Source organism: Macrobrachium nipponense, chromosome 35 (genome assembly GCF_015104395.2).
Source record: "Macrobrachium nipponense isolate FS-2020 chromosome 35, ASM1510439v2, whole genome shotgun sequence".
NCBI classification, from domain to species: domain Eukaryota; kingdom Metazoa; phylum Arthropoda; class Malacostraca; order Decapoda; family Palaemonidae; genus Macrobrachium; species Macrobrachium nipponense.
Genome location: NC_061096.1, coordinates 35846870 through 35858557, shown reverse-complemented (window position 1 = coordinate 35858557; position 11688 = coordinate 35846870). Strand labels below are relative to the sequence as shown.

The 11688-nt window shown below is 33.7% G+C and overlaps 1 protein-coding gene across 4 annotated transcripts in view; it reads right to left on the bottom strand.

Moving 5' to 3' along the window:
• Positions 1–684: 684 nt before the first annotated feature.
• LOC135208616 (GTP-binding protein 2-like) overlaps positions 685–11688 on the bottom strand; it is a 34526-nt gene continuing 23522 nt past the window's right edge. For all 4 annotated transcript variants that reach the window (XM_064240988.1, XM_064240987.1, XM_064240989.1 and 1 more), the window contains 8 exons: positions 11372–11596; positions 10907–11116; positions 10496–10671; positions 9337–9505; positions 8956–9138; positions 7652–7760; positions 7226–7413; positions 685–5726 (listed from right to left, as the gene is read on the bottom strand). In XM_064240988.1, coding sequence (XP_064097058.1) covers positions 5433–5726; positions 7226–7413; positions 7652–7760; positions 8956–9138; positions 9337–9505; positions 10496–10671; positions 10907–11116; positions 11372–11596 — 1554 coding nt within the window. In that variant the 3' untranslated portion in view covers positions 685–5432. The remainder of the gene's footprint in view (positions 5727–7225; positions 7414–7651; positions 7761–8955; positions 9139–9336; positions 9506–10495; positions 10672–10906; positions 11117–11371; positions 11597–11688) is intronic.

The window sequence follows — 11688 nt, the reverse complement described above, 5'->3', positions numbered from 1 at the left end:
CCATTCACTTTCATCTTATAATTTCCATTTGTTCTTTGTACGGACCAGCATTACACATAACAGCCAATGATGAAGCAGAGGAAAAAGGGTGAGCCACATCTACTGCAATTTGCATTTTTCACAAAGGAACGTCAATGCGGGAATCCTTGAAAGCTGTCTAAAAACAACGATGGCCACGGGACTACTGTACTGGATCAATATGAAACAAACTATGGACTAGAGTTAAAAAAAAAAAAAAATTGGCTTGGGGAGGAGAGCAAAGTAAAAGTCAACTCTCCAAGGCAGTTAAAGAAAGACTGACACATCACGAGGTTCCAAGCCCGGTCGGTTGTTATTGATTAAGCTGGCCTCACGCAAGCACGGGCTCTTGCTTATAGAGCAGCCCATAACCCGGTCGGTGACCAGGTTCCACTCCATATAAGCATGAGTTGCCAGAAATCACAGATTCCTTGCTTTACAATCTTTGATTGTTTTTTAACCAGCTTCCAGCTGGCACTAGAAGATTATCCTATTGTTAAGACCGAAGATTTGTTAGCTATGAAATATACAAAATTATTGAAATTAATCATTTTTCCTGGTGCTGGGTATTAGCATTAATGATCCCAATTATATTTCATAGGAACATTTTTCAGGTCATTAGCATATCACCACTAGGAAATTTAACTAGAGTAATTAAAGAAAAAATGCAGTAAGTGGAAAACATGATTTAAAGGACTTTCAATCTACATACACTTGCTCGTAAAGGTTAAAAACACTGAGGGATTACTTCATAATATTTTCCATTTTTAGAGTTGAGAAGTCCCTACAATATACTGTTAAAAGCAGTTGAATAAACTAAAACATTTACAATAACATTCCTTACAGTACTGTGGTAGTACAGCAAATGATGAATGTACACTTTCATTTAATGTCTAGACTGACACTTAAGCACAATACACGACTAACTTGCACTAAAGCTTGAAACCTGGAAAAAGTGCATTTCTTTTCCCAATATTTTTTCTCGTCAAAGCATAATACATATAAAGAACTGAATATCAGCTCTCACACTTATCTCATTCAAGATAAAAATATAATAAACATGAAAACCATATGGATCCTTAATGCTACTACAATATCAAATATATGAAGGCTATATCAAAAATTCTTTAATCAAATGTTTACAATTTGAACATAACAGTACATAATTAATATAGATTAAAAATTTAATTTTACAAATGTGGTAACAGCAAATTCATATATAATATGAAATTTCTTTTGCAGAGATCCAAACTAACAGTATATAATTATCATAGATCAAAAAAAATTTATTTTACAAATGTGGTAACAGCAAATTCATATATATATGAAATTTCTTTTGCAAAGATCCAAACTAACAATAGTGTGTTTAAAAAGCTCCTAAGAACTGGAATTACTTATAAAGTCAAGTACACTGCTTATGGATACACTACCATAGCCAATCAAGGACAGATCCTGGATTTTATGCACTATAATTTTTTACAAAATGTTGTAAAGTTTTAAGAAATTCATACAAAAATACAAAGCTTAATGAGCTTGTAAAATGAAGAGAGAAAGACTGAGTCTGAAACTGGTAGGCCAGAGCTTTTTAGATCCCATAATGATGACATGTATTAAAGGAAAATTTCTCTTCATTAATTACAAGTTGTCCCAGTGCTAGACAAATTAAAAAAAGATTTCCTCAGTGGACAAAATATGAGGTTGAGGAAACGTACAATACTAGTTTTCATTTTGTTAAGTTAGAAGACACCCATTTTGGATGCGATTAAGAGACTGGAGAGTTAAGGAACTACACTACTAACCAGCAATTTTAGTTTACAAAGACATGTTCAACCTACATCTTAAAGTTTTAGAAAACAGCCCATGGTTTTTACTCCAAGATGATTAGCATAATGTTATAAAACCTTGAAAATACAAAACGAAAACTATTTATTAACTGATATTAAATGTCAAGCACTGTAAGGCAATTTTGAAAATCTCTAAATATTTTCAGGCTGCTAGAGGTGCATAAAACTAATTTCAAAATTAAAGTTTCTAGCAATTTATTTCTCAACTGTGTATTACTACATTCTAAACCTTTAAAATGTACTTCCACTGTTGAGATAACATGTTGATGTAATCTATTATCAAACAAATTCGGATTCAAAATTATGCTTAAGTAACAACTTAAAGCTGTTACCAATTTGCTTAACTTTCATAATTTCGTGTGGGAAGCTATTGTAAAATTAATGCACAGAAAATATAAAGCAGTTGTAGAAAGAATACCTAGCAAATATATTCTAAAAAGCAGTTGTAGAGAGAATACCAAGAAAATATATTCAAAGTAAATACACTAAAGAAAATTCTGATTTGGTAAAAAAAAAAAATTGACAATACACTCAAATAATTTGGTTAATCACGTTACAAAATTAAATTGCAATTACCACATTCATATGTTAATGAACTACTATTCCAATAAAGTCCAATTCTGTTACAAACTGAAATTTCAAAAAAATTTTATTGCACTCACAAAAAGGACTTCAAAAATACCAAAATATAAAAAATATTTCTTATTTTTCATGTGACACACCAATACCTCAATTATCAAGAGATTTTTTCCTGTTATAATTATCATATTAACTTATCAGGCAATACACAATAATCTGGAAACTACTAAAACTTGAAAGCATTTAAAGTGGAAACATCAAATGGATAAACCAGGATCATCTAATGTTTACAGCATTGCTATAACATCACACAGTCTTGGGTTTGAGCTCCCTTGCTTGAGGGAACATCCAACATACAATATTAAATACAGTAGCAAATTTAATTCACTTATTCAGTAATATACTATGATACATACTTGCCTCTCTTTACTTCTACTTTTTTTTCTTTCTTTTTTAATACATGTATCGGCATTCTCTCCAATGGGAATTTCCCATGCAAGTTCGTGGTCTTTTGCTTATTCTATATTATGCTCATTTATCCTTATGGAAAATACTTCATAATTGTACATTTTAAGTGTTCACCTATGACCCCAACATGTATCTTGGACAAAATATAAACTCTTTACTTCAAAATAAATTCCAAGACCATTATTTCACCTTAATCAAATACTCAATAAAGAAAAGAAAGAATGGAAAAAAGTATGAAAGCAAGAAAAGAAAGGAATATCCTAAACATCAGAGATGTGAATTATGAAAACCCCTAAGAATAGTATAGGGTAAAGAAATATTCCAGTGAAATACGTATGAAGTAAATACAATGTGTAAATCAATAAGATTAGGATGGCAAAGAAAAATATAAAAACAATTAGTGCTATAAGGACAGAATATTAGCAAAAGTGAACAGTTATGGAGAAGGAGAGGAACACAGCAATATAATTATGTACACAACTTATTATAACAACACGTGTGACAGTAATACACATCCTCATATTCACTTTACGAATTGCTGTAAACTATTTACACTGCTGTGATGCTCTATTCTGCTTTACCAAACTTTTGCTGCCCTTATATTTCTTGTACATTCTGCTTTGCTTTCCTACATCTCATATTGTTTACAGTCTAGTTTACTTCTACTTCATTCAATTATAAATAATAGTCATTCTTTGTATGTTTCCTATACTGTACATTTTTCTACTTAATGCTCATAATTATAGGTAAGATGCAAAATACTATATAAATTCAATTACTGAAATTGGGGGCAACATTTTTATCAATTATAACATGCGAAAGACCCTCATAACTTACATTTAATATGTACAAGAAGAGTCAAAGCCAAATATATAGCCCTGTAAACTACTTTATATGTACCGGTACTATTTATTTCCTCCTTAATATCATTTACAAATAAAAGATTTCCAAACTGACAGATAACATCCACAATGACCCTTGTGCAGCACACTGTAGGCAGTAACTAAAGGTATTTTGCTGTACTTTCAATCCTCCACTGCATTGCATTTGGTTTCTACTTTTCAACTGTTCTTACAGGTTTCTTCTCGCCCACCTGTCCAACTTCTTTCAATGATGGATCATACTGCACAAATTTTCACCTTTCAATAACGCTCGCCTCTTTCAGTAAGCACTAATGCAAACAAGAGTTCCTTCAGGAAATAGCGATACTACAAAAATTGTACTGAAGGTAGCAGGGATGGAATGAGTTACTGGTAGAGATGAATTCTTCTATAGACTGCCTAAGGTAAACAAATTTTGTACTTGACTGTATACCACACAAGGTATAACAATGCGGCTAGGGTAGCATAGCAAAGTGCAGCAAAAGCAAGGAAGCTCCTGCTGACAATACTGTAGTATAATAAATTCAAGAAACAATTATTCAAAAACTACCACTCCATAAACTCTTGTACTTCTACTAAAAACTGTAGAACTATTTGGACTGTACAACTGCAAATTTGATGAAAGACTTTCATCAATAAAGTGCACATGGATAAAAATTGACAGAGGCAAAAGGGAATTTATGAACGTATCGAAGTATAACAAGAAACTACCACTGAATGCATTTATCAGTATAAAGTTCAGCTTATTCCACTGGAAAATGTCAAGTGTTCATTAACAAAGACAGCTTAGCTCCCCAAATTCCTCACAGATGTGGATATGTTTATCACTACTAGCCATTAATCCAGGTGGAAAATAAATGAAACTATAGTCAATGTTAAAGGATATCCAAAGCACTCAGTATCTTAACCACTAGTAATCACATGCTGAGATCAAAATTATATGAAACTTTTAATTACTGAACTGTCTAAGTATGAATTTATGATGAAATGCTTCTAACAAAAATACCCTCCTGGCAAAAAAAAAGAAATCCTGAAATACTACCCTAGATCGATTGTTTTATCTAAGGACCCACAATCTTTCTTTTAAAAAAAATTTATTGATGAAAAAGCTTATAATAACGAACATTTCTAAATTTTTAATATTTCTGAAAATTAATTAATTAAATCTCATGATCCTGTAAGTCAGGCAGCCATGCATTCTTTTTGTTTCATTTCTAAAATCTAAAACAAATAAAACTACACTGTTTACCGTACTTCAACAAACTAAATACACTGTTTACTTCAACAAACTAAAGATAAATTGCCAGTTAAATTCTAGAGAACTTATATTTGAGAGATAGATACTGCAACGTAAACAATACATTGAAACCAACTAGACATGGCATTTGTGCCTGGTACACTACAGTAAATTATGATATCCAAATATTGGAAACTTCAAAGGCAAGTCGGCTACTTTACCAAACATATAGTAAACATAACCAACATTTCAGGTTCAAAATGGAAAGTGCAAACAATGATAATTGAGGTACTGGTATCAGTTTCAAAACTAAAAACTATATAAATCTCTTCTCTTATCATAATTTAACTTGTACCTTTCTATTACTTGTATCTGAATCATGAGCTGATGTAAATATTTACCTGTTTATCTTTCATTGAAATTATACAGGTTTACATTATCAGGTTCTTCTGGGAACACTTGAATGACCTTCCCTATGCCTTTTGTCGAGCCCTGTCGGAAAAGGAGTCTGGCCCCATTTTCTACTAATTCAGGCTGTCTCAAAAATCTGAATATAACAGATGCTCTGTCATTAGTATGCAAACCCTTGGATCCCATAATTCCTTCCACGACAGCTGTCTGTCGTACATTGCCGATGTGGACTGTAGCTTGAAATCCTCTACAAATACTTGTGGAGTGATGTAAAATATGAGTCCTTGCCTGTGGACAAAATTATCAAAAATTCTTATTATTACATAATACACATTGATTACAAAAGAGATTTCCTCATTTTTTCACCATTATTCAATGTACAATGAACAGTCATTCAATATGATTAGATCCTTAAATTGTTGTGAACTGCAATTTCATGAAAATACTATAAGGAGGACTACCTTGTGTCATCAACTTTTCATGTTCTTAAAAGTTACCATAAACTGTTTCTAAACTCTCTCTCTCTTATATATATTACTTGTACTTTTTCCTTAGCTGCCAAAACATGACAAATTTTTAATCAATTTGTATTTTTCATAGCTAACTAACCCAAGGTCTCCCTCTCACCATTATTATCCCTTTGAGATTATGATCAAGTCAACTAATATAATTTAAAATGTCATTGCTTGAGATTCTGACATCACAGTCATCTAAATATGGCAACAAAATTACAAAAAATATCTTAAGTGTCTGGGAGCACTGGAATGATGTCTCAAGTGTTATGTATCTACCTCTTATGATTCGGGCAGTTCAAAGAGAATTGTTGTTAAACTAGTTCAAAATCAAAATTCTTAATTTTTGAAATTTTACGTTATTTTTACCTACATATTTTAAATGCAATAACTGAAAGATATCGGTATAATACACATTACATGGAAGGGTAATTTCTCATATTTTTACTGTTAAAAGACTATAAATTTCATGTTAATTCTTAAATTAATGTTCTCAGCTATTTTCACAGCATCATTCCAACTTAATAGTGATTTTGTTGTTTGACATTTTTAAACATTACATAAAAGTAAAACCATTTCACTTTAAAATGAAAGTGGACTCAGCAATCTAACAAGAAAAACAAGTTTACAGCATGCAATAAAACAAAATTAAAGTTCATAAGCATTATGTCAGAGCAGTTTCTATTTTACCACAAACTGGTTTTAACACCACCCCACCACCAGCTAAAAAGACACTTCCATGTTAATGAGTTTTCATTTACTTGCTATCAAAGTACGCCAAATGAAGGCAATTTGCAAGTTCAAAACTCAACAAACATATACGTACATACTAATATACTACATATATTTTTTAGCTTTATACAACAAACATATACATACTAATATACTACATATATTTTTAGCTTTAAGTACAACACAAAAATAAGATTCCCACTATATAATATGCAGTGCCAACAAAATCTGACTAAGTCAACCAAGAGATGATAAAGGGATTTTCACGAAGGAAAAACCTATTTCTGGGGGAAGACCTGTGTCGCCCGGTGAAACGGATCCTGTTTATGCCTTTTCTAGTATAAATAGGTTCTAAATATACTAGAGAAAAAAGCTAGCATGGTATGCTGAGGTTACTACCCTCGCGCGAGCACCCTAAGGATGTCGTGTATAAAGTACAAGGCGAGTGAAAGCCACTATTCACAGGTCTTCTGCCAATAAGAGATTCCCTTTCCAACACAGGTCGAACCCAGAAAAACCACTTATATAGCAATATAAACTCACCTGGAAATAAAAACATGCTTTTGGCCTTGCTTCTCTGCTCATTAGTTTCATGCCTTTACGTAATCCTGGATTTGGGCCTCTTAGGGAGAGAGATGCAGACTGTCCTGCACAGACAACTCGACACGGTACCTTATTTCGATGGATAGATCCTACAGTTACTGGTATAAAGCTACAATTATCCATGGGTCCTGTTAAAATTTAAAAAACACAATTACTTTTTCCATAAACTTTGGAAAAAAATCTAAAATTGCTTTATAATCCTTGAGTATATTCATAAAACACTATAATTTTGATGTTCATGTGAACCTATGGCAGGATGTACATAGTCCTTGATAAAAGTATGAAAGTCACACCACTTTTCTAAGGGTTAAAACCATAAGGGTTAAAACCAAAGGTAAACTACTGAATATTTATTAGGTAACTAACCAAGCAGTAGAGTGGTTCCTTGTGTAATAACGCCTTTGGTCAACAAACCACCAACTATGATACTGTGATCCACATGAAAAACTTCATCAATCTGGAATTCTGCTGGTTCCTGTAAAAACAAAACACACAATAAGAACTGAACTGGTAAAAATCCAATTAAATTTAATACAAAAAAACATAAAAAGTTAAGATATCTATGGATAAAGCTGAAGACTTTTATAGAATTACCTTATGAAAATTAAATTTTATTGAAGGTATTGTATATGAGAACTGAAATATTAGCCAAACATGGCAATGCAGTAATCTCTTGCCTATTCACACTAACAGATCCAAAGGGAAGGGAAAAAACAGGAAAAAATATAAATAAAGGTGGTGTCTTAGGATAAGCCTTAGATAGCCTGGTCCAGCAATTTATTGGCCCACTCAATGTAAACATGGGTACAAAAAAATAATATACTCTTGAATCCAAACAAAGCAACAATATAACAGAAATAAAAATGCCCAACGCATACATATTTTACCTCATTTCACCACCACCTATCACCCTTCATGTACTGTACCGCCACATCTGTACAGGCTATCCGTAAGATATGCACAGTGGACAGTACAGTACAATAAACTGTATGTATTAATGAGTACTCTACAGAATACAGTATATCTGTATATATTCAAATGAAAAAAATTGTCCTAAATAATGACTGCAATATACAGAATATCAAATCAATCAAAGATTGATACACCACTTTACCCTATCTCATACTCTCAGTCATATGTCTTTTAGCCCAGTGCCCTGCGAAACTACTGTATTTTTTCACTCTCAATAAGACATTTTAGTGTATTACCCTACAAAGATATTCCACTGTGGTCAAGAGGCAATACAAGAGGGTACTAGCACCCATTAACAGCACCTGTCTTTTGTTACTATCTTGTCCCTCCCCAATCACCATGGACATCATTAAGCCAATAGGCATTACCACATCCACAATACGACAATCACCATACTAATGAAGTAGTGAATTTGCTCGCCTGACTAAGCAGAAGTTGCTGGAGCAGTGATTTCTCCCATACTCCTTAGTGTTTGATGTCCAATTATTGATCACTATTCACAATGCCTAAACAATTTTTGCTCATGTGTAGTTGGGGCCATTGTATAGATACCAAAAAGGCAGATAAGCAAGAGAGTACGTACTGTACATATTTTGTGACAATAATAACTAAGTTGGTAACAAACTACAACTCAGAAATATTCATTAAAGATAAGTCAAACAGCAGAAAGCTAACACATATGCTGTATGCCTGCTAACCTGCTCTAATTTCTCTCTCTCCTTATTACTCATTCTTGGAGGTAAAACAAAAAGGAATTTCTTTAATAGTGAAAGGCCGTCACCAGTAACACTAGAAGCGCAGAAAATGGGAACTATATTATTGTCCAGTTGGTTGCTCCCAGCAGTGATTGCATCATCTTCATTTTGTATTAGAAGGGGAACCTGTTAAGATGAAACAAGAAAATAAACAAGAATTAATGTTACCAGACTTATGTCTCTCCATTCATAAAATTTTTTGTCACTACATAGATTTGGTAAAAGAAAATGAAATACAACTGAGTTGCAGTGTAAACGTCAAATAAACAGAGGCTTCTTCTAAGAATGTAATGATGTACATGCATAAAACCAGTACTAACTTACCCTTTTATATCCAGGCTGTGTTAGTGCCTGTTTGAGATCATTGATGGTCCTCTGAATTTGTTGAGGAGATGCAATGTCTGTCTTCGTAATAACTAAAACTATCGGTACATCCAAAGCACGAGCTAAGCTCAAGTGCTCCTCAGTCATAGGGGCAACACCAGAAAATGCACTGCAAAGGAAAAATTGTTCACCACCATAAATTTAGTGCATTTTTTGCAAAGAATTGCTTCATAAATTTATTTAGTTTCTGACTATACTACAATACTGACAGCTAAGTGTCTTTCAGGGAACAAAAACCCAAATGGAATGGCACCGAGTTTTTCATATGAATTAATGGAAGAAAGGGGCGAGTCATGAAGCTGCCTCGCCCCTTCCTATTGATGCTTCTCGTAGCAATCACTCAGGTTCCAGGACCGATGTGACCGTCTCACGAGATCATTCACATGGCAATACTAGTAGGAGATCCCCCATTCACGTTCAGTCTTTTCACGAGGTTTCATCCTCGGAGAAGACTGGGACGCATTGAGAGAATGGTGTGAGTTCTTGCCAGCCAAATGCTCACTCAAATCCACCCAGCTCACCCTCACGTTTGCATGAATGCTCTAGCTTGGTGGCAGTGAGCAATTCACCTGCAGTGCGAGAATCTCAACCCTCCTTGGGAGAGCATTTCACCAAGGCTAAAACGCTGCCCTAGACTCGCATTGCAGCAATCACCTCGAGTTGACGACTGCTCATGAACTGCTTCTTCTGCTAGTTCTGCTAGCAGAACAAGCGAGAGCATCCAATTTTCCTCATCTGTCCCTTCAATTCCTTTGGAATTCTGTGACACTATCCAACATCATCTTCAAAGATAAATGAACTGCTAACCATTTCATTTTTCTCTTAAGATAAGTGGTATAAGTGGGAAGAGAGAGAGAGAGAGAGAGAGAGAGAGAGAGAGAGAGAGAGAGAGAGAGAGAGAGAGAGAGAGAGAGAGAGAGAGACTCATCTACTTATTCCATCATTACACTATGCAAGCTCAATGACTTGATACCTATTTAAACTACAATGTAACTAAACTCTGTACTGGACTTCTCCATGTACTTATAATAACACTTCCAGCAAAAAAAAAATTATGTACATATATTATAAAAAGGGCAGATATCAATTTGTTCCTCACCTCACAACTAACACTGCATAATGTGGAGAATAACCCGAGAGTCCAAACACTGTAGTCTTAAGATATTTTTGGTCTCCAGCTAAATCGATGAAATTTATAATCTTTATTGACTGACTACATATATCTTCATCATCATAGTCCCGACTGCGGGTACAGGTTTGATCAATAACATTTCCCTGTAAATAAGAAAAAAGTTACAGGTTTGATTAATACCATTTCCCTGTAAATCAGAAAAAGTATATAAATTACATTAAATTTTAAGAGACACTCCATCTACTACAGAAAAAACAATGATAAAGCTTTTAATGTGAACAATAAATATCAGAAATTCAATACAATCACAATAATTAATAGGTGACTGAAAATACAATAACCAAATAAGTGACATAAACAAAGGCCAATATACTGTACCTGAGAATCAAAACCTAAAATCTGTAGTGATATACTTGAAGTCTTCCCAGAGCACACCTCATGCCTATGACGGAATACATTCAGACGTGCACAACCTCTCCCATTGTCAAGTTCTCCTCTTGTGAGTACACCTAATAAGGTAGACTTTCCTACGTCGGAGTTGCCTAAAACAGCAATCCTTAACTCAATGCTATACTGATCATCAGGTACCTAAAGGATAGATTTAGTTAAAAAAGATTTGAAAACTATATTTTTATAATAAAATTAGATTTTGTATATACTTACCCAGTAATTATATAGCTTAGAGTTTTGAGTAGGAAACTAAGCTATATATAGTTACTGGGTAATTTACATATACAAAAATTAAGTTTCAACTTCAAGATACAGTACTATTAAACTTTGTAGAAAAGTTTCATTGCTCAATTAAGCAAAGATAAAAGCCTCTATTGAAATGCATCCTCTCACCTTTCTGACTAGGACTTCAGCAGCTTTACGAGTCTGCCCATTGTGGCCCGATATAGTCTTTTCCCTTATCACCGTTAAAGAAGCTCCGAGTTGTCTTGCCATGCGCCTCAGCGTTGTCATAGATGCTTGTAGCTCTTCTTGTGTTAAACCCAATAGAATTCCAGAGTCTTCCACACCTATTTCATATATGGCCTCACCTAATCCTTCTCTTAATCTCCATTGCATCTGTAAAACATCTGACATTATTTACTCTTAACAACAATGATACATAATTTTCTCACTTCAGCACCAAGCTATAAAAACAGCAACTCCCTATA